The 27,053-nt window shown below is 47.1% G+C and overlaps 5 protein-coding genes and 1 non-coding gene across 9 annotated transcripts; 4 read left to right on the top strand and 2 right to left on the bottom strand.

Annotated features, from left to right (window-relative positions):
- Window positions 1-195: 195 nt before the first annotated feature.
- On the top strand, window positions 196-3,231 carry mlf2 (myeloid leukemia factor 2). Its single transcript, XM_037273408.1, has 8 exons — window positions 196-524; window positions 1,242-1,344; window positions 1,422-1,457; window positions 1,605-1,658; window positions 1,888-2,016; window positions 2,253-2,412; window positions 2,487-2,701; window positions 2,799-3,231. The coding sequence occupies exons 1-7, from the start codon at window positions 481-483 to the stop codon at window positions 2,696-2,698; spliced, it is 738 nt and encodes a 245-aa protein (XP_037129303.1). The 5' UTR covers window positions 196-480; the 3' UTR covers window positions 2,699-2,701; window positions 2,799-3,231.
- Window positions 3,232-3,773: 542 nt separating this feature from the next.
- Window positions 3,774-8,057, top strand: LOC119135588 (gamma-enolase). The gene is made up of 13 exons (XM_037273329.1): window positions 3,774-3,884; window positions 4,091-4,176; window positions 4,333-4,428; window positions 4,725-4,783; window positions 4,867-4,936; window positions 5,005-5,138; window positions 5,217-5,439; window positions 5,991-6,188; window positions 6,490-6,566; window positions 6,693-6,817; window positions 6,890-6,998; window positions 7,286-7,344; window positions 7,439-8,057. The coding sequence occupies exons 2-13, from the start codon at window positions 4,092-4,094 to the stop codon at window positions 7,506-7,508; spliced, it is 1,305 nt and encodes a 434-aa protein (XP_037129224.1). The 5' UTR covers window positions 3,774-3,884; window position 4,091; the 3' UTR covers window positions 7,509-8,057.
- A 956-nt stretch (window positions 8,058-9,013) lies between these two features.
- On the top strand, window positions 9,014-18,023 carry atn1 (atrophin 1). Of its 4 annotated transcripts, none has more exons than XM_037273129.1 (10): window positions 9,015-9,280; window positions 10,506-10,637; window positions 10,737-10,838; window positions 11,027-11,146; window positions 11,314-14,090; window positions 14,226-14,436; window positions 14,506-16,015; window positions 16,140-16,283; window positions 16,410-16,590; window positions 17,348-18,023. In XM_037273129.1, exons 2-10 carry the CDS (start codon window positions 10,611-10,613, stop codon window positions 17,379-17,381), a joined length of 5,106 nt encoding a protein of 1,701 aa, XP_037129024.1. In that variant the 5' UTR covers window positions 9,015-9,280; window positions 10,506-10,610; the 3' UTR covers window positions 17,382-18,023. The 4 variants fall into 4 exon arrangements, 3 of the variants coding, with proteins under 3 accessions (XP_037129025.1, XP_037129024.1, XP_037129023.1); XM_037273128.1 differs by having other exon boundaries at window positions 16,140-16,307; XR_005100567.1 differs by lacking the exon at window positions 17,348-18,023 and having other exon boundaries at window positions 9,014-9,280; window positions 16,127-16,307; window positions 16,410-16,540.
- Window positions 18,024-21,079: 3,056 nt separating this feature from the next.
- LOC119135621 (zinc finger protein 205-like) lies at window positions 21,080-22,641 on the bottom strand. The gene is made up of 2 exons (XM_037273381.1): window positions 22,362-22,641; window positions 21,080-22,279 (listed from the first exon to the last, which is right to left on the bottom strand). The coding sequence occupies exons 1-2, from the start codon at window positions 22,525-22,527 to the stop codon at window positions 21,624-21,626; spliced, it is 822 nt and encodes a 273-aa protein (XP_037129276.1). The 5' UTR covers window positions 22,528-22,641; the 3' UTR covers window positions 21,080-21,623.
- A 457-nt stretch (window positions 22,642-23,098) lies between these two features.
- Window positions 23,099-26,290, bottom strand: tpi1b (triosephosphate isomerase 1b). The gene is made up of 7 exons (XM_037273405.1): window positions 26,086-26,290; window positions 24,736-24,859; window positions 24,569-24,653; window positions 24,353-24,485; window positions 23,894-23,979; window positions 23,649-23,736; window positions 23,099-23,571 (listed from the first exon to the last, which is right to left on the bottom strand). The coding sequence occupies exons 1-7, from the start codon at window positions 26,192-26,194 to the stop codon at window positions 23,453-23,455; spliced, it is 744 nt and encodes a 247-aa protein (XP_037129300.1). The 5' UTR covers window positions 26,195-26,290; the 3' UTR covers window positions 23,099-23,452.
- Window positions 26,291-26,863: 573 nt separating this feature from the next.
- LOC119136539 lies at window positions 26,864-26,919 on the top strand. The gene has a single exon (XR_005100776.1). It is a non-coding gene; the product is annotated as a U7 small nuclear RNA (small nuclear RNA).
- The last annotated feature ends 134 nt before the right edge of the window (window positions 26,920-27,053 follow it).

The raw sequence follows: 27,053 nt of genomic DNA, 5'->3' as shown, positions 1-27,053 counted from the left end.
GAATGGGGTGAACGTGATTTTATTTATCATTCTATTCGAAAGTTGTGACTCTGCATTATTATTTCTGTGACTATAATGAGTTTATATAAATATGACTTGTTAAGATACTGTACATTGAGATGCATATCGTCGTGGTTTTCATTCACACTTTTGCTTTGATAAATCTATACCCGGAAGTAGTGATGGTCTGCATAAGCGCTCTGTAAACTAATTTGCCTTCTCTTTGTCAAAATCTGACTTCCGTTTCTCATGTTTTGTTCGGGCTTCTGGAATCTGCCATCCCGGCTTTACAGCGAATCAGTTTTCCGCTTTGCCTCACCTAAAGTATTTCGGACAACAGCATTACCCTCATTTTGATCTGAGAGGGGAGGCTCGAGTCCATCGAGTGATTGTTCGTGGAAAACAACGTCTGTTTACCTCGCTAGCTAGCTAGCTAGCTGGCTATTAGCAGCCAGCTGAGTTGCATCACCAGCGTCGAACATGTTTCGATTCCTGAATGACGTCGATGACGACCCCTACATGCTGTGAGTCAACACACCAAAATTGCAGTGTAAAAACACCGATTGCATTCAGAGCTTCGTTTTGGAGTACATCGCGTGCCTTTCTCGGTCTGCTCGGAGGCAGGTTACTCGTCCCCTGGCCTAGTCGGTGTGTTGCACCAGACATGAGTTACTAAGAGCCCTAAAACATCACTTTGCATTCACGATTACTTAAAATTTCACGTACTACATTGCGAGACAACAGCACGTTGAAAGTGTCTCCCGAAGAACGTGAGTGATCGGTGATGCAACAGCCTTGATTCACAGGTGTCTTTCTGCATGACAGCGTTGGCACGTCATGCTCATTAAATATAAATCAGGATAAGATACGTGATTCTCAAGTGAGAATCGAGTGCAACCCCCATATATCACTAAAGGTCAAGTTCAATCCATATCTCATTCGATGATAGTATGTCACAGCCAGTATATAAAATGCACGAGTCATAAGGTGATGTCTGTTCATTATTATTGGTAGCTGAATGGATAAACCTTTTCCATGCCGAGAATAATGACATGCTCTCAGTTTATCTGGTTGTGGTCTTCATTTGCATGAGGTGCATTATCTAGCTAAACAGTCAATTAACCTGTCGGTTATTTAGTCAATGAATCCGATTTAAAAAACAAAAAGTGTAAGTAAGTCTACGTTCACCAGAGCATACTGGCATTCCATAGCTAAAGCGTTACTTTTGTCTTGTCTCGCAGGGATCCTTTTGCCGCTCACAGGCAGCAGATGAGGAGCATGTTTGGACCGTTCGGCATGGACCCTTTTGCACTGGCGCCACAAATTCAACCGCCACGACGACAGGTAATGGAACAAGAATGTCTGCGGTATGTTTGTATTTTGACTTCTTCCGCTTACATTTGCCATGCACCATTTTCCAGGCTGGTGCACTGACCCCATTTGGCATGATGGGAATGGTGAGTGTCTCAAATATCTTAGTCGCTTTATTCTTTCAAGTGAATCAGTAAAAATAGATTATGAAACGGTACCTCACAATTGTTTCCTTGTTTTAAGATGGCTGTGCTCAAGACGCGCCTGACTCATAGTGTTCTCTCTGTTTGCAGGGTGGAGGGTTCATGGACATGTTTGGCATGATGGGGGAAATGATGGAAAACATGGTTATTCTTTTTAAATATTATGACTGTGCTGGGAAGGGGGGAAAAAACCCGATGCTAATTGCAAAAATGCTGCTCAATAAAGCGCAAAAAACACCCTGCGGCCATACCGTCGCAGTAAAAAAAAAAAAAAGTGATCGGGACACCCTGTCTCCCCCTACTCAAAACGTATTTACCTACCTTGGTAAATATAGGCATCTTGTAAGTAATAGATTGACTTATTCTCTTCCAGGACAGGTTTTCTGGATCGCCCAACTGCCAGACCTTCTCCTCTTCAACAGTGATCTCCTACTCTTCCACGGACGCCGGGGCACCTACGGTGTACCAGCAAACTCATCAAACAAGACATGGTCCAAGAGGGGTGAGTACAGTACTTTCCTTATAACAAACCCAGTCTTGGCGTTCCACATATATGCAGGGGTGTCAAACTTAGGTCATCCTGGGCTAAATCATAGTTAAACCGCACTGTTGTGAAAAATTGTAGTATGGGCCACATTAAATGACCCGGAGAGCCGGATTTGGCCCAAGGGCCTTGAGTTTGACACCAGCGTGTCAATGCATCAACCGGTTTGATAAACGTCACGCGACTGGTTGCAGATCCGCGAGACCCGTCAGTCCATGCGAGACAGTGAAAGCGGAGTGGAGCGTCTGGCCATCGGCCACCACATCGGCGAACGCGCACATATCATGGAGCGCTCGCGGAACCGCCGCACGGGAGACCGCGAGGAACGGCAGGACTTCATAAACCTGGACGAGGGTAAGCCGCGGGAGTGTGGAGAATAGGGCTAAAATGAAACAATGGTTTAAGAAGCGACCCTTTCTGTCCGTCAGCCGAAGCCGAAGCGTTCGACAGCGAGTGGAGGACTCAGGCGGGGCGATTCGCTCCCCCCAGCGCCCGGGCGCTGGACTACAGTCGAGACCGACGGGCAGGGGGGCAGCAGCTAGCTCTTACCGCGCCACCCAGCTCCCCGACCCCGCCGGGACACCGGCACGACTCCCCCCGACACCACCCGCCCCAGTCCCGCCCGCGTTACGACTGGTGAAAGGTACGGTCTTTGCATAACCTTACTCGCGGGTTCCTCTCGTGTCCCCAAAACATTCTTGCAAAATAGGAACTGGATAACCTACCATCTTTCCCCACAGGAGTCCCACCTAAAACCTTGAGCCGACCGGGGGGAGCGGAGGAATCTCTCCACGGATGCTGTGAACCAAGCTGAGGATCGTTCCAACTTCCTTGTTGATGTTTGAGTCGACCGGACTGTCGATACATAAACACATAACATGCCCTAAACAAACAATTTAAAAAAAACAACCCCCCTATCCCTTCGACCCACAGTGGATAGTCTTAGAATGAATCCTCCCTCTGCACACTCCCACCCTTGTATAAAACGCCCTGGCTTCCTCCCTGAGATTTGATGTGTGTGTTTTTGCCCATTAAAAGTGCTCCAAGTATTAAGTGCATCTGCTGTACAGTTCGTTTTATGTTTGTGGAGACACACAAATGTGTCTGTGAAATGAATTGTATACTGTTGACTAAACTAGCTAGATGAAGTTAATAAAACATTGCTAGATAACAGGCTGGGTCTCCTCTATTACATGTTGTTTTTGTTTGCCTTTAAATGTATCCGATACACATTTGTTCAAGAATGTGAAGGGCCCCATGAAAGGTTTTGCCTCCTATTGCTCCCGCGTGGCCGTCGTTCGGACACCGCTCACCAACAGCACGTAACGTCACAGATGGCACTCGCGGCCCACCCAATGAGAGCCCTCGTCTCCCCCACTGCGCTTGCCTCCCAATGACAACCACCGCTATTTTTAAAAGCATGTCGTCCCTTTGGGCATCATCACCCGTCTACCTGTCTTCTCCTTTCCCTTTGTAAGATCACGGTCGACTTTGAAGCCGCGACATAGGAATGTGAACAGATGCTCGCTTTCTAGCTACACATCATCCTCAAATGTGTGAGGCTGAAATGCAGGCCACACGCACAACGAATGGCAGCCAAGTCAAGCATCCTCGACCCCCTGATCTTCCACTCTATCCCCATCTTTGATACACCATTTCTCCCAAACACACACTGTGCCACCTCTCGTGACTCATCAGCCCCTCCCCCTCCTCTTACCAGTGTGTGCATAGTACTCGCCCTCCTCCTCGTCTCCCATTTCCCTCCTTCCACTCATCGCCGCCGCACATCCTTTCGCTTCCTCTGCCGGGTATCAAACAGGCTGCAGGTAAGAATTTCTCCGTTTGCCTCCATCTTCTCCCTCCGTCACGATGGTGACAATTCAGCCATAACGAGTGGATTCACACTTGAGACTGCAGCGTTGCTTTTATGCCAGGCGTCTTCTCCTGCAGGGAATCAGATGTGTCATTGCCAAGAATCTGCTAGCTAAAATCAAAAGTGTGAATTTGGTGCAATTTGTTTGGATCTTTACAGGATGTCCATAGTGAATATTGTTGCCAGGGAGATCCTGGACTCCCGGGGAAACCCAACAGTGGAAGTGGATCTTCATACCAATAAAGGTTATTAGAAATGTATTTGGATGTCCAAGGTTGACTCCTTTTGTAATAATAGCTCTAGAATTATGTATAAGACAAGAGTCTCGACGTATAAAACAACAACAACCTTGAATGAAACCCCCAAACAACATTCAGCTCACCATTTTGTCCCCAATCCAGGTCTGTTCAGGGCCGCTGTGCCGAGCGGCGCCTCCACCGGCATTTACGAGGCTCTGGAACTCCGAGATGGTGACAAAACTCGCTACAAGGGCAAAGGTAGATCGTAAGATACTCCAGAGTAAATAATAATGCTACCCTAATAGCAATGGTGTCCATTTTGTACTACATCATGCTGAGAGATGTTTATAATATTTTGGGTTAAGAAGAAGGGAAAACATTTTACACCATAGGTCACAGAGGACAGATTGATCATAGCATAGCAACATAGCATAGCGTAGAATTTTCCAGGACAAGCACATATGACCTCTAAAGCCTCTTTTGAGATAAAATAACCAGTCCACAGTCGCACAAAACGTTCAGACAATTAAAATTATCTTGCGCTTGTGTCTTAGGCGTCACCAAAGCAGTCGGTCATATTAATGACACGCTTGGACCGGCCCTCATTGAGTCAGTGAGTAGAACTGGAGTAGTACTTTGTTGACGTTTGTCTTCGCCGTTTGATGATGATGTTGTGGCCCCTACTGTGTGTTTTAGGGGATCAGCGTGCTGGAGCAAGAGAAACTGGACAATTTGATGATCGAAATGGACGGCACCGACAACAAATGTAGGCTTTTGGTTCTCATTCGTCCAACGTTTAAGTGAATACTCAACGCTTCCGTTGCTTCTTTGCAGCTAAGTTTGGGGCCAACGCTATTCTGGGTGTCTCACTGGCCATATGCAAGGCCGGAGCGGCGGAGAAGGACACGCCCCTCTACCGTCACATCGCCGATCTGGCGGGAAACCGAGACCTGGTTCTCCCAGTACCTGTGAGTCTGGGACTCCTGTTTCGATAATGGTAGCTAGCAACAAAACGCCTCGTTGAAATCCCGTCTCTTCACTTTCAGGCCTTTAATGTGATCAACGGGGGGTCTCATGCCGGGAATAGGCTCGCTATGCAGGAGTTTATGGTACTGCCCGTAGGGGCGGAGTCATTCCGTGAGGCCTTGCGCGTGGGGGCGGAGCTGTACCAGACGCTGCGGGGCGTGATCAAGGAGAAATACGGTCAAGATGCAACAAACGTGGGCGACGAGGGGGGATTCGCACCCAACATCCAGGAGAACAGTGAAGGTGAAAAGGCAGAAAGATCGAAAAACCGATTTGAATTCAGGCTTTAGTTCTGTCAAACAACTCAAAGTAAAACTACTCACCATTAAGACTTTCCTTTGATTTTTGAAGCATCCGAATTATGACATTTATGGTGGATTTGTCTTTCGAGGCTTCGCTGCGAAGAACAAAAAAAAAAGCCCATTGATAAAGACTAATTAACCAATACAGTGTTCAATACAGTGGGATCGAGATAACCCTTCCATGAAGAGCGAAAATCTTTGAGTAATTGGAGCCCCTCCCAAAAGGGTTATATACAGTAGTAATTGCCCATAGATGCCACAAGAGGGCAGCAAAGCAATTATTGAAGTTCCTCAACCCACTTCAACCAAGAGGGCGCCTAAGCAATACTTTTAGATTAGTCATGGCACAAAAACAGAACAAAGCCTAAGAAAAAGTCATGTTTCATCATATTTTCCCTTAAAATGTTGGTTATACTTCAAATTGTCCCACTTGTTGGTTCAACTGCATGTAAAGATTCTTATTGATAACAACTTGACCTGACCTTCCTGCAGCATTGGAGCTGATCAAGACAGCCATCGAGAAGGCAGGCTTCACTGACAAAGTGGTCATCGGCATGGACGTGGCCGCCTCCGAATTTTTCATGGAGGGCAAGTACGACCTGGACTTCAAATCCCCGCCCAACGCCGCGCGCAACATCAGCGGCGAGGAGCTCGCTGCCATCTACCAAGGCTTCATCAACAACTACCCAGGTCCGTGGCTTCTGGTACTCCCTCATTACGTGGCTCATCCTCATCCAGCCACGGTCTCGTTTCCTCTGTCACCTTGGAGACCAAAAAAAAAAGGAAGCACAACTCAGCTTGTTGCCTCGTCAAGCCTCCACAATTAGTCCTGTTAAAGAGCTTTTAATTACATGCTGCGGTGCTCATTTGGCAGGCGAGGATGTGGCTCTTTGGCCTCGTAATGGCGTGTGCAACCGCGTGGAACGCCACGGTGTAAATGACTCGTAGAGCGCTCAGCTTCTAGGCGTGCAATGTGCTGCTTTCCCCGCAGTTGTTTCCATCGAAGACCCTTTCGACCAGGATGACTGGCCAGCTTGGACTCAGTTCACTGCCTCGGTGGGAATTCAGGTATAAGACACTCAAAGACAGGATTTAATATCAAATAAAGTTCAGCTGTTCTACGTAGGCTTTTGTGTTCACCCCATAGCAGAGACATTTGAACAAGGTTATCTAGTATATTTCTTATACCTACAGGTGGTTGGGGATGATCTGACCGTCACCAACCCGCGTCGGATCCAACGTGCCGTGGACGACAAGGCCTGCAACTGCCTGCTGCTTAAAGTCAACCAGATCGGCTCTATTACGGAGGCCATCAAGGCGTGAGTTAATCCTACGCTTGGCACGAAACTCTCAGGCGTGCATGTGCTGGACGCCATCTTGTTCTCTTTCAGTTGTAAGCTAGCTCAGGAGAACGGCTGGGGCGTGATGGTGAGCCATCGCTCGGGTGAGACAGAGGACACCTTCATAGCGGACTTGGTGGTGGGTCTCTGCACTGGACAGGTGAGAAGCACTCATCACATCACAGATCATCAAATAATAATAATATCACAGGCATACATTCTTTATCCTCCGTGAAGAACAAATACTATTACTGGGGCTTTATAATCTGATTTACACTGTCTTAAGTATCGGGAATTTGTCATGGGTTTCTCAAAGGGCACGTGTTTTTCCAGCTGTGACTTTGCAGTTGTTTTTCCATGCATCGGAGACAATGATAGTGACTTCAACTTTCACTAAAACACTATTCGATTGTAATTAATAAATAATACATTTCTGTCTCTTCTCAGATTAAAACCGGAGCCCCCTGTCGCTCGGAACGTTTGGCCAAGTACAATCAGCTCATGAGGTGCGTATCCAAATTGTCATTGATGGAACGTAACAAATTGTCTCTAATGTGTGCATTTGTTGTCCATGCTTTGCCTTCCCTCCATCACCTTCAGGATTGAGGAAGAGTTGGGTGAGCAGGCTCGCTTTGCCGGACACAACTTTCGCAATCCCAGCGCACTCTGAGCACCCGGCGCTGACGTCGGCAATCGTTGCGAGAAATGCTCTGTTGCGCAACATTGATCCCGGGCTTTGCCATTATGTGGCTGAATTTGATGCGAGCATCCCCCTGCACTGACCTCCCGTCACTAAGTTCTGTCAACTGTGAATGGTTTTTGTCCTTCAGTGTGTTTTTGTCGTCTTCCCTGACTTTCCTACCGTAAATGCGAAGCAGCTTTAAACAAAGTTATGTTTGTGACTAATTGTGGCAAATAAGTAAGATGGGTACATGGTGAGTCCATCTTCACATCTCTATAGTTTTTTGTTGTTTTAATGTAAATTGACCTCCTGCAAATTCTAATGAGTCAGTGCAACTGCTTTATCCAGCAGGCTTTACAAATATTTTTGTCCCTTTCTTGTAGCGAGTTAAGGTCACCAAAATATGAGAAACAGTTGTTGCTATGTCACTGTGCACTTGTACATCACCGCAGCCTACAACCGCAACAATAAGCAGATGATTCAACTACTTGTGTGTATTATCACAGATGACCACAATAAAATGTTCACAAAGGCAAACTACTTTCACTCATTTTTGTAAAATAAATCTTTTTCCACTGTATAAAAGTTTATTTGTATAACACTGACTTTTTTGTCCTAACTGAAGTAATGGTGCAATTTCATCATCTAATGTCACTTACAGTAAATCTTGCAGCCTCTGGCGTTCAATTTTCTGTTGTGGTTTTGCGGCTTTCGTCTTGGGCCCTCATAATGTGTCACGTTAATCTGAAAAGAAACAAAAAAACATACTGTTAAAGTGTATGTGCACTTTTGTATTGGATCTCATTGTCTCTATGCAGCTGTACCTAATATTTTGGCCGACAACGTGCAACCGGAGACGTCACTTGCAATTCCACAAAGCGAACCACAGGAGGAGCCCGAGCGCTCTGCTTTGTGAAACGTGCGCGCGTGCGCGTCTGTGGCTGTTGGCTGCTCCGTGACGACGACGACTGTTGTGAGGGTGGGGAGGGGGATTTGGGAGCTTATAGAGCCACGCAGGCGCACTGGGCACAGTCTCCGGCCGGGTTGCTATGGTTACCACACAATAGGAGACGGGACAGGGGGCTGCGTGAAGGAGAGAGAGGGAGAGGGAGGAGAAAGAGGAGGTCTGCAGAGCCGCTTGGCTGGACACAAGCTTCACCCAGACAGACAGCTGCAGGACAGACGACCATGAACAAAAATCATAGAGAAAACCAAACAAACAATCACTATTTTATTGCTTGCAAACCAAATATAAATATTTAGTCGACTGTTAAGGTGACTGCCCCCTCTTTCTGCTCCTTTACGTCTCCCCCTTTCTTCCCACTCTCCTTATTCAAATCACGCCTTCCTTTCTCTCCTTTTCTCATCACTCTCTCCATTGCCTCGCAAAGAGTCAGGCAGCGGTATATAAAATCGATATAAAAAGTCGTCTTGGAGGAAGAGGGGGGTAGGTGGGGACGAGGAGGGGGGCCAAGGCAAAAAAAAAAAAAAAGGGGGTGGGGGAAGAGGCGAGCGCACATACGCATCAATTTGTACAGTTCAGTTTTTTCCACGCCGCGACCGAGAAGATTTCAGCCGCATTGTTGCTATCGCCCGGTTGCTGCTGCTGCTTTGTGTGTGCGCGCGTGTGTGTATACGTGTGTGTGCAACATGAGGCGGCGCGCGTTGCGAGAAAAGACGACAAAAAGGAGGGCGAGGAAGGAAAAAGGGGGAGTGAGAGCAGCAGCGGCGGCAGCAGCACGCATCGCTGGATATTAAAGGTAAGCACAATTAAGGGGAGGGGAGGTAGTGGGGCGCATGGGGGTGCAATATAATGCATGCTTATGCTGTGTGTTTTGGAATCTTCACCACCATCATTACCCCCCCCCCCCACCGTTTTTTTTTTCATTGTGCCTTATTGTCACCCCAGTGCTGCGTTCAAAATGACGGCCACATTCCTGCAAAGCAAAGCAAAGCAACAAAAAAAAAGAGAGAGAGAGAAAGAAGAGGGGTAGCCGGTGCTAGATGCAATCATTCCGCCATTCCCTTTCCTCTCATCCATACATGAGGTGCTCCTGGCGTCTGCACGGAGCTGCCTTTGCACGCAAGTGTATCAATTACACTGCAGTGGGCTCATTACTGTTTTTTTTTTTTTTTTTTTTTTGCAAGTTCATGACCAGTGTGACCCATGTCAGTGCAGCCAGCTGCCACCTGTATCCTGCATCTGTCCTTATTAGTGTAAAGTGGGGCCATAAACACGTGTGTATGCGCCCCATCTTTTTGGATTGTGTGGCTCTCATCGACTTAGTCACTGCAGCATGCACTAATAATTAATGCACAGTCATGTGTAGCGCTGCCGCCGCTGCGGACGGTGTTTGTACACACGCACGCCTGCTAAAAATGACAGTTTCCCCATCTGGCAGGGCACACTATTTATATCCCTCATTCAAAACACATCGGCCGTTTTTCACCGTGGCATGAATGAATGGATCCGGCCATCTTTTTTTCGCTCACATTCTCGCAGCGAGAAATGAGCATGCGATGCTTGCCAGTCATAACCAGGTCATGTGGGTTAACCACAAGTGGCTGAGGGTTAGGGATGTGGTGGTGAAATAGACAGTGGGGCGCAAGGGGGAGTGGCTTCCAGTTGCCGGACAGGGTGACCAAAGCGCATGCACGCCTAATATCAAGTGGCCAAAAAAAGAGAGCCGTCAATGTGTGCCAGTAGGTTTTTTGGCCGCAGCGTGACTGTTTGGAGCAGCGGTGAAAAGCAGCGGCGTTGGTGTGGAGTGAGACATGCTGGGAATTCAAACAAGGCTTTTGCAGTTGTAAATTACATGTTTCAACACAATGCCGCAAGTTCTAATTTGCACGAATGGTGTGCAATTCTATTTTGCGAATGACCATGACATCCCTTTGTGATTCTATATGTGTTTCATGTCTTTAAAATTATACATTTGAGCCCAAAGACTCTATAAGGCCTTCTTTGTTTACCATCCTTTTCAGCTTTCCCCGTGGCCTATCACTTGAGAGAGTAAGCAACTGCAGAATCAACCTATTCAGTCCAAGTAATGGCTTGTGTCGTAAAATGGACGCTGTAAGGAAGAAATCATGAAAACACGGACGCACAAAGAATCGGTATGCACGAGGCGCAGGCAAATATTTACTTAACGAGTTCAGTATTGGAGTACTGGCCTTGGCTAGACCCCGTTTCAACACCTTGTCCTGGCCTTGCAGGTGCCCATGCGCAGTGGGCGGCGGCGGGGAGCGAGCGAGGAGAGGAGGGGTCGACGCCCGCATGCGAGCCCAACGCGCCCCGAGCGCAACGATAGACAAACGGTACGCAGCCTCTTTGTTTTCAAGTTCATGTCGTGTGCGCATTGGTACAGACCAGGTTGGTGTTGTTCTATCGTGTATTTAGACCTTGGACGAGTGCGATGAAGCAAGTATGATGTATAGGCATCGGTGTGTGCATGAAAGAGGTCCGAACGTGTAACGGAAGAATTCAAAGTATTGTATCGTTGTAGCCAAGAGGTGGCGGTGAGGAACTGGCCGGGAATCGCTTCAGTCGCAGATCACAAGGCCATGATTCATCAGAGAGCGAGGGGGAGGAACTCGTGTCTCCTGCAAAAAGGCAGAAAGTTCAGGTTTGTCTTACATTTCATCTGCCTGTTTTATGAAGCTGGAAATAATTCATGTGCCTGACCAACGGGGAGCTATTTTTGCCATGAAGAAATATGCTCTGAAATATGATCCTTTCACAACACTGATTTTTTTTTTTTTACTTGATCCACAATTGATCTTTTCTTGTCAGGATTCGGCAGCCACCCCAAACCCTCCAACATCAACACACGCCGCTGACATCTTGGCTCCCTCGGCTGTCCCGCCTCCTACCTCTGCGGCCAGCCAATCCCGTGAGAGTGACAATGAGGACGGCCAATCCCAGGGCAGCAGGAGTTCAGTTGTGGGGAGTCTGGCCAATAGCAGCAGCAGTTTGAGCAGCGGGCGGGACATCGACCAGGACAATCGTTCCTCATCCCCGAGTCTCTCCGCTTCCCCCCTGGGTAGCCTCGACTCTGATTCCGAGGGCCCAGACTCACCAAAGCAAGGAGAGAGGGGACGGGAGAAAAACAAAGATGGAGGAGCAGGAAGCATGTCCGCAGAGGACAGAAGGGCAATACGGGAGCGGAGAGGGGAGGATCCCTGCGGAGACGAACAAAAGACGGATACAGATGCACGAATTGAGGACTGTACACTTAAGCCTATCCATCCTTGCCCCTCCTCTGGTCTCAATTCCTCAGTTCGTGGCGCTAGAGATTCTTCAAATGACAGCAATGGTGGGAGGAAGTCGTATTTCTCCCTGGACTCCAAACTCATCTCTAAAGTGGAGTACGGTGGACCAACAGGCACCGATGCGGTGCCGAGTGGCAACAGAGTCAATTCCAAAGCCAACACACAATGTGTGACAAAGACATCTGCCGCAGGTGGAGATTTTTCCCATAACAGCCCCGGCATTCCACACTCTTTGCCCCCACCTCTTCCTCCTCCACCTGCTCTAAAACCACTGGAGCTTGGGGGACAAAACCTTCCCCCCGAGGTTAAAATAGAAAGAGACAAAATGGAAAAGGCAGAAAAGCACCTGGACAAGGCCCAGTCCACGCCTCCTTCTCTGCTACAGACTGGGCCTCAGCCACAATCTCAATCACAACCCCAAACCAACACCCACCCCCATCATTACAGCTCCCCCAGCTGGCAGGGTGGCACAGCAACCGGTTGCCAGGGGAGTTGGGGCTACACCCGTTACCCTGGCAACCACCACCCACACCAGCATCAGCCCCCAGTGCAGCAACAGCAACTTCCCTCAGTTTACAACCCTCCTTCCTCTCGACACTCCTCCTCTCACTCCTCTTACCTCCCCCATCCACATCCTCACCCCCACAGGGAGTACCTTAACAGGTATGCCGGAGGGGGAGGGGACAGAGAGAGGGCGGCTGCAGGAGACAGGGAGAGGGGAGTGAGAGGTGAGTGTGTATCGAGGGAGCTTAACAGGGAGTTTTCTGCTCCCATGGGTAACAACAGAGACACTAGTAGTGGGGGTAATGGTAGTGGCCCAAATAGCATCCAAGGCAGGGAGTTTTCGGGTATGTCCGTGGGTCAGAACCGGGAGTTCCAAGGCTCTGGAAGAGATGGAGCTTCTAACATTGGTCCTGATAGAAAAGACTTTGTTCCAGCTTTCCGTGACAGAGAGCAAGACAGAGAACGTGATGCAGGAAGAGAGTTTTCCATGCCAAACCAAAACCAGAGCAGAGACTTTGGCCCCAACGGAGCTGGAGGGGGCCATTCCAGAGAAAAAGACAGAGGCAGATGGGGTGAGTTTGGAAACCAAACAAGAGAAGTTGGAGGAACCTGTAACCCAAATAACAACTCAATCTCTCAAGGAAACCATCCAAGTTCAAATAGTGGACTACCTGTGAACCCCATTCTCAGCCGAGACCCACCGGCATCACCCCAAAACACCAATAACCACCCATCTCATTCTTCCCTGCCCCCACACTCGCACCCCACAAACTTAGCCAGTCGGGAGTTTCCTCCTACCATGGAACAGGCACAAACCCCTTCTTCTGCCGCTGACCCTTTTCACAGAGAGTATCCTCCCACTGGTGGGAAAGACTTCAATGCAGGGAGACCTCCCTCCGCTGGAACTAATAGAGATTATCTCAGCCCACCTGGCGTTACTTCTAATCTGGTAAGAGAGTTTTCAGGGCCTGGTGGGATCCAAAATCCTCACCCTCCCCATCCCCACTACCAGTCTGGACCAAGAGACAGAGAGAGGGAGTCAAACTTGCGAGAGTCTACACTATACCAAAGCCGTGGAGGTCCAAATCAATCTCCTGCTCTCTCTCCATCCTCCTCAACCAGTCACGGACACCCTTCAAATGCTACCTATCCCCCTCCACCACCACCACAACCTCCAATGCCCCCATCCCAGTCTTCTCATGCCCAGCAACTCCCACCAGGTATGGCACCCAATGTTCGCCCCCCACTCTACCAGTCATCTTCCCAGACTCCTCCGACACATGTATCTCCACTACCAAGCCCATCTACTAATCAGATGGCAGGATTCTCATCTTTTCCCCCTGGATCCACCTCCGCACCAAACATGCCATTTTCAGGGCCTGGCGTTTCATCCAGCTGTTCACCCGGATGCCGCCCTTCCCCTTTACATGGCACCTTGAACAGCCACCCAAGCTTCAGTGGCACATACCATTCTAACGGAAGCAGCGGCAACAGCCTGGCTAACAGCAATAGCAACAGTGGCACACCCACTAACAGCAATACCAACTCCCAATCGCCTCAGAATGTCTCCAAGGGGCCTCCGCCGCTCACGAATAGCGTTACAACACCTGCTCCCAGCTTAGCGCAACCTGGTGGAGACGGCCATCCAGATTCTGGTCCACCCCCAGCACCTGTCATTAAAGAGGAACCACTAGAAGAAAGGGAAGAGAGTGAAAGTCCACCACCAGTGTTAAGAAGTCCGTCTCCTGAACCTAAGCCTGTAGACATTCCCATCCACGCTAGCCAGTCAGCAAGGTAATGTCAGAGACACTGAATTCATGTTTATCTGGGTTTCCTTTTATTATTTGTCCCGCAGATCACAATGATTGCCGGTATTGACTTCTGGTGGTGAAAATAATGAAGTGCTGCATCACTGTGTCACTTGTCCAGGTTTCACAAAGTCCTTGACCGTGGTAGCGGCAACTCCTGTGCCCGCAGCGATGTCCTCTTTGTTCCATTGGACGGATCCAAATTATGGAAGAAGAGGAATGAGGTGATAGAAAGAGCTCGGAGGGAGGTTGAGCAACGTGCCAGAGACATAAGAGAAAAAGAGAGAGAACGAGAAAGGGAGCGGGAGAGGGAGCTGGATCGCCATCTACAGGTAAGCTTGTAAACCTCATATGTCTAGTAGATTTAAGGGATTCACAAATGCATTTTGTTTTCTTTATAGCAACAAAAAGATGCCAATGCAGCAGCCCGTCAGGGATCTTCCCTGTTCTTCCCCTCTTCGCCCTCCATCATCCTCGATCCTTCATCGTCTTCCTCCTGTCCGGGAAACCCGTCTGGCCACCCTTCACATCACGTTCAGCATCATCCCTCGCATCCACATGCACACCTTCCTCCGGCACACCACCTCCATCCCAGCCTCTCTCACACTATCCCCCACTCTCTTCTGCTTCCATCCATGGCTGGGGCATCAGCAGTAGTTGGGGGCCCTCAGGGTGCTCTGGGAATTGGTATAGGCGGTCCTTATCTTGGTCCTGATACCCCAGCTCTAAGAACCCTTAGCGAGTATGCTCGCCCTCATGCAATGTCTCCCCTCGGGGCAGCAAGTCGAGCCCAAGCACACCACGCTCAAATTCATCATGGTCATCCTCACGTCCATCCCTCGTTCTTTCTTCCCCAATTCCAAAATCATGCAATCGCCCATCCACATCACCTACCTACTGATGCAGCAACAGCTGCGGCCATCTTGGGCTTCCTGTATGGTGGCAGCCTGGAAGGGAACCCAGGTATCGGGGGCCACCCTGGGGTAGGAGGAGGACCGGTTCCAGGTGGGATTGGGTCTTCAGGGTTAGGAGGAGTTGGCTTTCCTCATGCGGTCGCTGCTCACCGGGATCGCATGAAGCCGGGATTTGAGTTTAAGAGTGATGAACGGGTCTACCCGCCGGGGTCCATTCACGATCCTGCAGCTCTTGCCCTTGCTCACTCTCATTCTCACGCCAATGCCCATACCCATGCACATGCACATGCCCACTCCTTGCTCCTTGGGGGAGGTGGAGCAGGAGCTAATGAGGTGTCACTCTATTGCACACCACCTCCAGCTCCAACCGGCCCACCGCACCTCCAAAACCCGCCACTGGCCCCGGTAACTCGCCCTGCAAACCCTTCTGCCCCGCAGTCAATGCCCAATCCACCTCCTTCATCGCTCCTACCACCTTCGCACCCTTCTCACCCTTCATCTGCACCACCCCTTGCTGCCCCGCCTTCTGCAGCCCCTGTTGCACCTCCAGTGGCTCCCCCTCCTCCACCCGCTCCGCCAACCTCCAGTGCCACCTCAGTTCATCACCCAGCCCCCAATTCTTCTTTTCCTAGTTCCCTGTCCTCTCATCAACCGTCAGCCCCAGCCAGTTCAGAGTCTTACCCACCTCCCGCTCGGTCTCCGGCTTCCTTCGAGCGGGACCGCAGCGGAGAACGGGAGCGGGATAGGGAGCGAGAAAGGGAACGGGACAGGACGGCATTGCCAGCCTTTGCGGAAAGGGAGCGTGGGAGAGAGCGAGAGAGGGAAAGGGGAGGAAGCGGAGGGGGAGGAGCAGGAGGAGGCAACGCCAATGGAGGCGCCACAGGTGGAGGAAGCGGAGGAGAAAATGCGGGTCGTGTCCAGATGCTGAATGTGACGCCCCACCATCACCAGCATTCACACATCCACTCGCACCTTCACCTGCACCAACAAGACACAGGTACCCACTGCTACTAACTATGCTACCTTGTTTGACTTTATATAACCTCTATTTTCAGTGTTTGCTGTTTCTTTGGCTCCTATTAAATATCTCCTTTATTTCCTATTACATCATTGGCATCTAGCGGCGGGCGGGGTTCACCCCCTGATGGACCCGCTGGCGTCAGGGTCTCCTTTGGCGCGGCTTCCTTACCCAGGAGCGACAATAGGCACCCCCATCCTGGCTCACCCCCTCACTGACAGCGAGGTGCTTCGCCAACAGCTGTTTGGTGAGGAGAAGACTCCTCGTCCATGTACTCGCTCACTTTTTTACTCTCAAAACAACCCTCAAAGTTTATCGAGAATATTTTGGCGGGGATACTGATGCTTTCACTTCTCGGGGACACTTCTCCCAGGTGCTCCTTTCCGTGACATGCCCCAACCATCCTCCCTCACTGGTCCAATGTCGGCAGCCCATCAGCTCCAGGCCATGCAGCAGGCCCAGAGCGCAGAGCTGCAGATCCAGAGACTGGCCCTGGAACAGCAGTGGATTCATCACCATCACCACCACTCCCTCACCCAGGACGAGTACTACAGGTATGCTGTTTGTGTCTATGCACAAACTAAGGCCTGACACCAATTTCCACAAGTCTTGACGTGATCCAAACCAAATCCAAAGAGAACTGTATACAGTAATCCCTCGTTTATCGCGGATAATTGGTTCCAAAAACCACCCGCGATAAGTGAAATCCGCGAAGTACGGTCACCAACAAGAAGTACTGGGCAGGCTAACGAGTTAGCGGAATGATGCTAACTCGCGATTGTGCTAACACGCGAAATCGGAGTTCTAAAGGAATGTAAACGAACATTTGGAGCAATACTACATTGTCTTAAAGGTTAGACACATTTCCTCAATTTAGAAGTTTTATTTTGACTTTTAAATGTTTTTTTAATTTGGAAAAAAAATCCGTGATGTAGTGAAGCCGCGATAAATGAAACGCAAAGTAGCGAGGGATCACTGTACCTCAATCAAAGATGACAACTCAAGACACGGCAAGTTGATGCTGTTGCACTCCAACCCTATAGGTGGCGGTAATTTCCCTTACAGAATGGGTTGACATAGCTCCTTACGTAATCTATTCTAACAGGATGTTGCTAACAGGGGGCTATTGGCATACGCTGGTATTGGCATACAATTGTTCTGAGGATAAAAACACCATGTAATCGACTAGTTTGTGCAGCGGCTTGCAATATATTGTCACATAGCTTAAAAACAGACGCTTCGTAGCATGGTATTTAGTGGTTCCATTGTAGCATGTAAAAGTCTTAACTTATTTCTCCTTTAACCTTTCAGTCACCTGAAGAAAGAGAGTGACAAGACCCTGTGAGGGAGGAGCCAAGAAGGAGTGGCGCAGAGGAGGAGAAAAAAAAACGAAGGAAGATAAAAGCACTAAAAACTGTGACGAGACAAAGTTGGACAGGGGAATTTACAAACCGTCGAGTACACCCTGTTGAAGTTCCAGACTCTTTTTCTGCATTGTGTTCTTGAACTTCAGCCCTGTTTTGTATTGTGCTCTGTACAGTGTATGGATTAGATGGGGGCGGCGATAGTATGAGTAATGTGTAAAATACTTGATGCCAGACGGAATGTGTACATGAGTCTTTTTAATGTCATTGCATGTAGATTTAGAGCTCACTCAGATCTGGTGGAACTTTTGGTTCTTCATTTTAGTAAAAAAAACGGAAAAAAAAACACCCTCATTTGTACCTGAGGGTTCTATATGCATGAGACCAGTCGTTTCTCTTCTGTTCTGTTTAAAACAGTATTGTTATTATTATTATGTCGTCTGTTTGTTGATAATGATATAATTATATATACACACAGTACATATTATTTGTATTATTTTTTTACATTTTCATGGTATGACTGTCGGTCTTTATTTTTATTTTAAATGGAACTTGTGAAACAAGATGAGAACGAAAGCAAAAAAACAAATCTGGAAATAAATGATCTCTTTTTTGCTACGTTTTTACTTGTGCACCACGTGTGTCCGTCCCCATGCACTCCTTTACCTTGAGTGTATTCGCCCCCGTCTTTGTTTTATTCTATTCGAGTCCCTCATGCACAAAGCATATCAAATTCCTCGTGTGGCTCCCCCTCCCCCTTTTGGAGTCCCTCTGTCAAACCCCTCCTCTCTCTACTCTTGGCGAGTGTGGCTAATAGGAGACACATGGGATGAGTGTGAAGCATTGGGAGTTGAGTTGCTCCATTGAAAAGCAGCCGCCCTGTAGAGCTGGCATTCCATAGTAAACTGTAAGAAAAAAAAAAAGGGGAGAAAGAAAAGAGGGGGGAAATGGAGGAGAGAGGTGGGGGATGTGGGGGAGCTGAGAGAGCGTGATTTACGAACTGTGCTGAAGGGCTCGGCGCGCTGATGGGTTTTCTCGCTACGTCCGTCCAGAGGAACCTCCTTCAAAACGGACACGGATCGCCGAGCGAGGCCTTTAGACGCTGCGGGGATCTCCGGCGGAACAAACTACCATTTTGAATCTCTTCTTTTTGTGATCATGATATACGTACTCTGCCCGTTGTCTGCTAAGCTTAAAAGGCCTGAAAAATGCAATCAAATCTACAATGATGATGGATAGGCTCAGCTCACACACAGATACGACATGTAGGACGTACTGTTGGTTCCCAGCTAGCGTGTCATTAAAAGTCACCTTGACAAAGTGTGTCAATGTAATATATAAGAATCTGATTGTGCTCCATGTGATAACGTCACATCTGCCAGTGATATTCTTAGCGCTTTGTGAGGGAAGCTTAAGGACGTTGTGAAAGGTGAGCTGGGAAGATGAGCATGGCATTAAAGGAAATATTTTGATAATAATAATATTGATTCCTAAGTCCATATGCTGTATTGTCACGTCACTGCATTAGGTACACTAAGATCCAAATCCTGTTTACAAAATAATAATGCGACACGAGTAGAATTTAGGATTATCAGTGGGATGTTAATATATTTTAAAATATTTGATTATTTTCAAATGTCTAAAATATTTATTTTTAACATTTTACAAATATGCAGTTGAGTGAAAAAATAAAAAAATAAAATATATATATATATATAGTGGTAAATAAATGAGAATTCATCAGCTATTATCCTCCACTACAAATAATATTAAAATAATAATCAGAAAAAAAAAAGCCCACACAAATCAATGACCAAAGCTCGTAGTCACATAGTCACATAATTGCGCAGCACGAATGCAGCAAGTCATCCACATGCTATGTTGTGACTATGTTGACATGTTTTCATGTGACATGAAGAACACTTGGCCACATTCCCCAGCTGATGTAACATTTTCACAGTCATGTCTTTCCTCCCTAAGGAGCTGTCAGAGGCAATCAAGGTCACCCCACGGCCACCCACATCGCGCATCCTTCGCTTTCCCGTGCGTTTTCTCCACAGGCGCACGTTTGGCCCACTGACCTAGAGACGAGACTTGAGGCCAGCTGTCATTTTCCGCACGTGTTGCGTCGAGAGACAGTCGCTAAGCGTTGCGCTACATCTCTGTCATCTTCAGGAGGCAACTCGCAGAAGCGGCTGAGTGGGTCGGTCTCTCTCAGCCATTCCACTCCAATTCCGTCAAGATCACCTTGAAGAGTTGTAGGACATCTTAAGCCGTGAAGGGCTCTCTGCAAGCCTGAGGAAGTGCGGCAGACACTTGTCTGGAGATTTTCCCACCTGTAAAATGATGCAATCATATTAGCAATTAGTTTGGAAGCAGGAGAATAATATAATAACATAAGGTCTGAGGGCAAAAGAAAAATAGTGGCTATAAGATAGAAGACAAACAAAATCTGCCTGACTTGAGGCCTAGTAAAAAAGACTAAAACAAAAGTCGTCATTGACAGCTTGTTTGAGGCTAGAGAAATTTACTATCACCCCCGGAGGAACAAAATGGTCAAGTATGCAAGACTTCAAAACTTTCCCTTTCCAACGTGCTTTTTTTTTTTTTTTCCGGGTGCTATTGCACCATCGCTGGCCTGGCAAGGAGTCAGACAGCGGTGTTTCCCTCCTTACTTCACAATAACAGCCAGTCAGGACACTTTACTCAAACACTTATCCAGATGGAAGAATGAAAAAGATTGGTAAATATGATGAAATATGTGCCTACTGCACAAGCACACACACTATGTGACTTGTACACAATCTTGGAAACACTGGCCCACACCCCAATGCTGCTCTTTTATTATTTCTTTAAGGAGATTTATGACATAATGTGTGGAAAGGTCATAATAGTAAGAGAGAGCTGTTCGCTTACAAGTACAGAGGAGCGGATTGGAAATGCTGTTTTAAAAAAAAAAAAAGAACTTTTACACTTCTCTTCTCGGGACAAAATAAAACCCATCCATCCACCTTCTTCCGCTTATCCGGGGTCAGGTCGCGGGGGCAGCAGCTTTAGGAGGGACGCTTTAGGAGTCCGCATCACAGCTGCACCAAATAAAATAACACAAATTATTGACATTCATGCCATTCTTGAAACGAACATAAACAATGAGTTACAATGTAGTTTTAATTATGTGAAGCACATTGTAGCCAGAAAGAATATCAGTCATGCAACTCTTGTTCATTCTTATGATTGGTCTCTGCAACAAGTAATTACTTGGAGGAGTAAATAACTGACTTTAACAACAAACAAAAATCGAAATTAACAAAACATTACGTGTCTTGTCAACCAAATGTTTTTGTGGGTACCTTATTAGCTAATTAATAGCTAGCAATTAACAGGAAGTGTAACTTTTAGTATAAAATGGTCAAAGGAAAACTACCTAAAATATTATACAAACAGATGGTTTAAATGTTTTTTTTCTTATCAACTAAGAGGTCAACTTACCTCATTTCTATTTTTAAATGGGCGTACAGGAAACGTGGCTCACATTGATTTATTCGTTTCTAAATACTACACATTAACGACGATGCGCCACTGCTGCCCCCTACAGGATTACGCGGAAACAGCATTAGTTGTGGATGCTGGCTAAAAGAGATCAAGTCTGAGTGGATTATGAAACTAAACAAGACACCAAGACAGACTTTAAGCAGTTTATTGTATTTTCTGATAGCTTCCTCCCCCTAAAAAAAGCATCAACATGACACGCCGCATAATGGGCACACTCCCAAAGTAGCCAATGAGAACGCAGCTCATGCAAGGCTACAGGGAGCTGAAAGCCACAGCATTGAAAACACACAGGACAAGAGACAGATCAAATTGAAATCATTTTTTTCCTCACAACTTGACACACTCATAAAAAAGGTCATGACATCACCGCACAAGTATTTTCAATTTAAAAGTAAAAGAGAAAAATTGCTAATTTGAGACAGGAAATGCTCTTGGTTCAGCTTCATTCATGAAAACATATTTCTTTGTTTAATTAATATGAATCTATCGATTTGCTAAAACGTTTGTCCTCATTGAGCTGGAGCCTATTCGAGATGACTGGGTCCCTAATCACGGGGCGAATACTGAAGAACCCAAACCCAGAGTCTCAGAACTGTTCAAGGCAGACGGGTTCTATAGTTCTACTTACAAGATAATACTACTCCATAAAATTCTTTCCTCAATATGCGAGGTCATTGAGGAGCGTCGGGCCTCTTGTGAGCGACTCTCACGTGCCTGGCGAGAGACTCCATCCATTTGAAGGCCTTATTGCAGTAAATGCACACGTAGTGTTTTCCTTCAGTGTGTATGGTCTGGTGTCTGTTGAGGGCGCTGGTGGTGATGAAGCTCTTCCTGCAGATCTCACACATGTAGGGCCTCTCGCCCGTGTGCGTCCTTACGTGAGCCGCCAGGTGGGAGCAGTTGCTGAAGCGCTTGTCGCAAACCGAGCAGCTATAGGGCTTCTCCTTGCCTTCGTCGCCGAGCCCACCACCGATGCCGTGATACAGGTGAAAGGGCAAGATGGCCTCATGTAGGCTGGCCCTCATGCCTGACGCTGACGACATGAAATCTTTAATGTCCGACTCCAGATCCTCCAGAGGCTCAGAACCGTGACCCAGCCAGAACTCCCTGTGGCTCCTCTCTGGTTCTTTCTTCACCTGGGTGGCATCATTGGGATGCTCCAAGCTGCTGCTGCCTTCATCCTCCATGTTCTGGGACTCAGGAGCCTCCATGTCTGCTGATGCCGCCTCCTCATGCTTCTGTGGAGGAGGGGGAGGTGGAGGAGGGGGAGGAGAAGGAGGAGAAGGGAGGTGGTGATGCTCCTGCAGCTGGGCTCCGTTACACGCATCTAGTTAGAAAAACGACATTTTAAACACACAATTAAATAAAAATGCATATTTTTTTGATTGTTAGATGTCATTGAAACCGACCTGACTTGAGAAGCCTCAGTTGCATTCTCAGGCGCCCGATCTCCAAGTCCTTCACGCGACAAAGCTCCTCTTTGTACTCGTCTATTGTCTGCTCGACGGCACCAAATATCTCTTCCGCTACCGCCGCCAACCGCTCGTTGAGAAAAGCTTTCAAGGACAGCATCATGTTTATCTGGAGTGGAGAGGAAAAAGCTTCAATTTGCACCTCCGAGACGTATTTTTTGACGGGAGCCTGAACGTCACGCTCCGCTTGTAAATACGGAAATGAGCTTCCGACGGTAGGAATGTCCAAAGCGTTCATTTGTTGCCCCTACTGTTGTGGAGGTGCAACTGCACGACAGCTAACATTTGAATGTCAACTTTTATCATATTAAATACAAATATGGAATAAAAATTTAAAAATACATATGTCTTAATTTTGGTAAATGTTTATATTGTTCTATCATGCACCTTGGTGTTTGCCCTCAGAATGATCAACAAATCATTTTAGATAATCATAAAATGTCAGAAATGAAAGCAACTTTGGTAAATATTTAGGTTGCGCCACATCATGTGTCTAGCACTATGGCCTCTAGAATAATTTCAAATACAAACCAAAATTGATAAAATACAATAAACCCAATCATACAAAAACAAATATAGCATTTTGATAAAAATGCAGATTGTGCAAGTTACGTTTCGTAGCACTTTATTTTGCCCTGAATATGATTGCATTAAACAGGAAAAAAGACACTAAGGCAGTCTCTAATCGGTTTATTTAGTTTCCTTACAGCCTCGTCACCCTCAAAACCATCATGACACAACATGAACGGACACGTGATGGATATGCTAACAAGAGCGCGGCTCATGCACAGCTACGGGGAGGTGAAAGCCACAGACGGAGACACACGCTCATAAGAAATACGACTGAAACTGCAAGTGCACACCAGTTTTCGGTGCATGTGCTAACCCGCTCCAATCCTGTTCCTCAAAATGAGATGTGCCCAAACACGTACGAGGAGATCATGACAGCATTCCACAAGTAGGTTTAATTTAAAAAATAATAATAATAAAGGGGGAGGACTAAGTGCAGTGATGGCTCGTCAGACTTTTTACATCTTGGCGTTGATGATCTCGACGAATTCGGGCTTGAGGGAAGCACCGCCGACCAGGAAACCGTCTACGTCCTTCTGGGAGCCCAGTTCCTTGGAGGTGCCGCCGGTCACGGAACCTGCACGGAGAGCACACGAGATGAGAACAATGCAAGACGGTTGAAGATGGTTTTTGTCGTTCGGCTCCATGACAGACCTCCGTAGATGATCCTCACGGAGTTGGCGACTGCCTCGGACACGTTTGCCTTGAGCCATCCCCTCAGCTTCTCGTGAACCTCCTGGGCCTGGAAAGGGACAACACGGGAGGAGACGCTTTGGTGCAGTGGTGGTAAAAATACTTCATTACGGTATGCATGTACCACAGGAGATTATTTACACAAATATCTGTACCTCTACTCAAGTAACAAATTTGACTACTTTATCCACAGAGAAAGATTTTACCTGCTGGGGGGAGGCTGTCTTGCCAGTCCCGATGGCCCACACGGGCTCATAAGCGAGCACCACTTTGCTCCAGTCCTTGACGTTGTCTGGAACCAAACCAGACAGGAGATAAGACGCCTTGGAAGTCCAACAATCAGCGTTCCCTCTAAAGTGCTCGAGCCGAAACTGCATTTGGGTTCGTTTATCGCACCACATTGCAGCAATTGACCGTCTCGAAAAGAAAAAGGTGGTGGATGGTAATGATTGACTTTTAGAAATGTCAGATAAGACTCCCTTGAAATTCCAACAATAGTATTTGTGCTTGTATATTGCAGCAAGCCGTTTCTGCAATCTGTACTGTGCGCTTTTATTGTGAAACCACACACTAAAAAATATATATATATTTTATTCTATTATTTCAGAGCTCTTAAACTACTCACACACTATGAAGTAAAAATAATTTGGGGAAAAAAGGAATACCTGCGATGACCTTCGTCTGAGCAAAGACGACCTTTTCGGTGATGCCTCCCTCCCTCTCGTCCAGTTTCTCGCCGATGCAGGCGATCACGCCGAGGCCGTTCTCCAACGCGTGGGCCGTCTTCTGCCCGATGAGCTGATGAAATGGGACGGGCCAGCTCTCAATCACCAGTCGTGCACTATTCCCACGTCCCTCGCAACCAACGCGTGCGCACTCACCTCGTCACTCTCTCCGAAGACGTGGCGCCTCTCCGAGTGTCCCAAGATCACCCAGTGGACGCCGCAGTCCTTGATCATCGCCGGGCTGATGGCAAATACAATTCACGGGAGGTCAAAAGGGGCCAACCTTTGTGTGGTAAAAGTCCAGGTGAGGGCGGAGGACGTACCTGATCTCCCCAGTGAAAGCCCCCTTGGCTACTTTGTAGCAGTTCTGGGCGGCGACACCGAACTTGGGGTCCAGTTTGGACCTGGCAAAGTCCAGGTAGATGGCTGGAGCACCACACACCACCTCTGTAGAAAACCTTTTAGACTCGTTTCATTCATTGCTGTAATCTGATTGATGCTCACGCCACACTTGTTTGGTAGTCAAAATGATTAACAACTAATAGAAGTACATAAACTGACTTTTGTGTTGTTTCATTTACCTTTTAGTTCCAACTATTAAACCAAATGTTGAAAAAAAAATGCATAGGAAACAAAATAATCACAAATTAAATGGCAATATTAAAGATTAATTAAAAAATGTAATTAGATGTGTTCTATCACAAATGTCATTATTTGAGGTTCACAAAAACAATCTGACGCCAGTATTTCTAAACACATGAATCTTATAAAAGGACATATAGCACTCTCGGGTCGCACAGACTACAGTGAAGTTGATACACCGGTATTCCAATTGCAACTGTACCCCTGGGTCGTCTATATTAAAACAGCCCCGTGTCATTAATGCTGCGCTAAAGGTCAATTCTCTGCAGACCCCTCTGCATAAAGTTCAGCGCCGCTAAAGGTCAGGGCCGAATTCTGCAGAGGTCACGTCTGGCTGATGGTAAAGAGCGCGCTTCAGCTGACACTCGAATGGGGCAAAGTTCAAGGATTGCATATGTGAATTTGTGTGTTGGAGAGCAGATGAGGCCTGCGACACACTCACTCAACAGTTGCATAACACAAAAGTAGACCAAACAGCGGAAACTGGCTTCAACACACTCAGCATCTCCATTGTGTTAATGGCAGTGATTAAACCACTGTGAAAGCAGAAGCATCAAATCTATTGTAGTGAGTTTTACTAAGCCTGCAAAAAGAACATTGGGGAAAATGAGGTGGCTGCCAACTGTTGCCTTCATGCGACAACTGGTAAAATGGGACACAAGAGCACCTTGCGTTATCGTTTTGTTCACTGACTAACAATTTGTTACGTTTGCGTCTGGGATAGATCCAGTTCGACTAATTTAATTCTAAAAGCAGCGCATATTGTACTATAATAGAGTAGCTTTGAATCAATGCCAGTTTAAGATATTTAGCGCTCCGGGTATACGCGAACGCAACGCGAGCAGCAGCCGCAAAACTGGACTACGTGCCGCCGCGAATGTACGCCCTCCATTGATTTAGTACGTGACACAAAATCGATTGTACATCTCTATTAATATGCACGACCCCTCCCGTAAATGGTTTATAATCAAGCAGTTTGATGCTTTCTGCAGCTAGATGATTTTCGAACGCCACAATGGCGCTTTTCTTACCGACATTGGGATCCACCTTGGCGGAGTTCATTGTCTGAATGAGCTCGCCCAGGCTCTTTTTGTCACCGTTCATCTTCCAGTTTCCACCGACGAAGAATTTTCTGGTCATTTTGGCGTTTGGTGGTGTGTTAGCTGTCGAATGAAACCGACCAAGGGCTGGTTAGACTTGGGAAAGGAGAAGAGCGTCTGTCAGAGGATCGTTCGGCCTATTTATTAAAGACGGATGAGTTAACTCCACCTCTGGCCCGGTTTGATTGGCTTGTTTCGGACCGCCCGTAAACGCACCTCCATGTTTGAGGAAGGGAAAGAGTAGAGAATGTCATGAGGCGTTTATGGACTGTGTGGAAGACAGACTATTATACCCTCAAGGACCGTAATAACTGCGAATCATGAAACTGTAGCATTCTGCACGTTTTATCTCTACCTACAAAATAAAATTCACAGTTTGAGTCCATCTTGTTTTTATTAAATTAATGCCAAAAGTTGGATTCGAAAGGCCTGTGTGACGTTACACCATTTTATTGGCTCTCTTGTAGTCGCCTCCACGATTGGTCGATTCAGAGTTGACGCGTGATTGCTCAGCAGACCGGTTTCATTATTTCAAACGACCGCGTTTTGTATTTATATTGTAGTTATTGCTGATAGCTTTATGCCGTGATTATTTGATATTTTAGGGATCAGGGGAAAAAGAAAAAAAAAAAGAACGCTATACGACACCGTGACCAAAACTGATAGATCAACGGATAGAAAAACAACACCGGCGCCATAAACCAATTTGGAATGTAAAACTCTTTAGATATTTGTCTAGTAGGTTTCTCTTAAAGAGAAGCCCTCCTAACTCTGTGAAATCAAGTGTATCCAGCTCGACTAATCTTAGTCAATTTAAGTCTCTAATCGAGTAGTTATTGAGAGCATAATGCTGGTATTTTTGAATGGCGGTGATGTACATTCCAGTTCTTTTAAGTGAA

The sequence above is a fragment of the Syngnathus acus genome, chromosome 16 (assembly GCF_901709675.1).
Source record: "Syngnathus acus chromosome 16, fSynAcu1.2, whole genome shotgun sequence".
Lineage (NCBI taxonomy): Eukaryota > Metazoa > Chordata > Actinopteri > Syngnathiformes > Syngnathidae > Syngnathus > Syngnathus acus.
The sequence above is the reverse complement of the archived record's forward strand: the minus strand, read 5'-3'. Positions and strand labels throughout refer to the sequence as shown.

Bases quoted from the DNA above. Each gene is read 5' to 3' on its own strand.
- LOC119135621 (XM_037273381.1), bottom strand. From the start codon at position 22,527: ATGATGCTGTCCTTGAAAGCTTTTCTCAACGAGCGGTTGGCGGCGGTA. The intron at 22,280-22,361 runs GTCGGTTTCAAT...TTTTCTAACTAG, and splicing joins ACTGAGGCTTCTCAAGTCAG to ATGCGTGTAACGGAGCCCAG.
- LOC119135588 (XM_037273329.1), top strand. From the start codon at position 4,092: ATGTCCATAGTGAATATTGTTGCCAGGGAGATCCTGGACTCCCGGGGA. The intron at 4,937-5,004 runs GTAGGCTTTTGG...GCTTCTTTGCAG, and splicing joins GGACGGCACCGACAACAAAT to CTAAGTTTGGGGCCAACGCT. The intron at 6,189-6,489 runs GTCCGTGGCTTC...CTTTCCCCGCAG, and splicing joins CTTCATCAACAACTACCCAG to TTGTTTCCATCGAAGACCCT.
- atn1 (XM_037273128.1), top strand. From the start codon at position 10,611: ATGAAAACACGGACGCACAAAGAATCG. The intron at 14,091-14,225 runs GTAATGTCAGAG...TCACTTGTCCAG, and splicing joins CACGCTAGCCAGTCAGCAAG to GTTTCACAAAGTCCTTGACC. The intron at 14,437-14,505 runs GTAAGCTTGTAA...TTTTCTTTATAG, and splicing joins AGCTGGATCGCCATCTACAG to CAACAAAAAGATGCCAATGC.
- tpi1b (XM_037273405.1), bottom strand. From the start codon at position 26,194: ATGACCAGAAAATTCTTCGTCGGTGGAAACTGGAAGATGAACGGTGAC. The intron at 23,980-24,352 runs GTATTCCTTTTT...GTTTGGTTCCAG, and splicing joins TCAGACGAAGGTCATCGCAG to ACAACGTCAAGGACTGGAGC. The intron at 23,572-23,648 runs GTCTGTCATGGA...CTCTCCGTGCAG, and splicing joins CGTGAGGATCATCTACGGAG to GTTCCGTGACCGGCGGCACC.
- mlf2 (XM_037273408.1), top strand. From the start codon at position 481: ATGTTTCGATTCCTGAATGACGTCGATGACGACCCCTACATGCT. The intron at 1,345-1,421 runs GTAATGGAACAA...ACCATTTTCCAG, and splicing joins TTCAACCGCCACGACGACAG to GCTGGTGCACTGACCCCATT. The intron at 2,017-2,252 runs GTGAGTACAGTA...GACTGGTTGCAG, and splicing joins CAAGACATGGTCCAAGAGGG to ATCCGCGAGACCCGTCAGTC.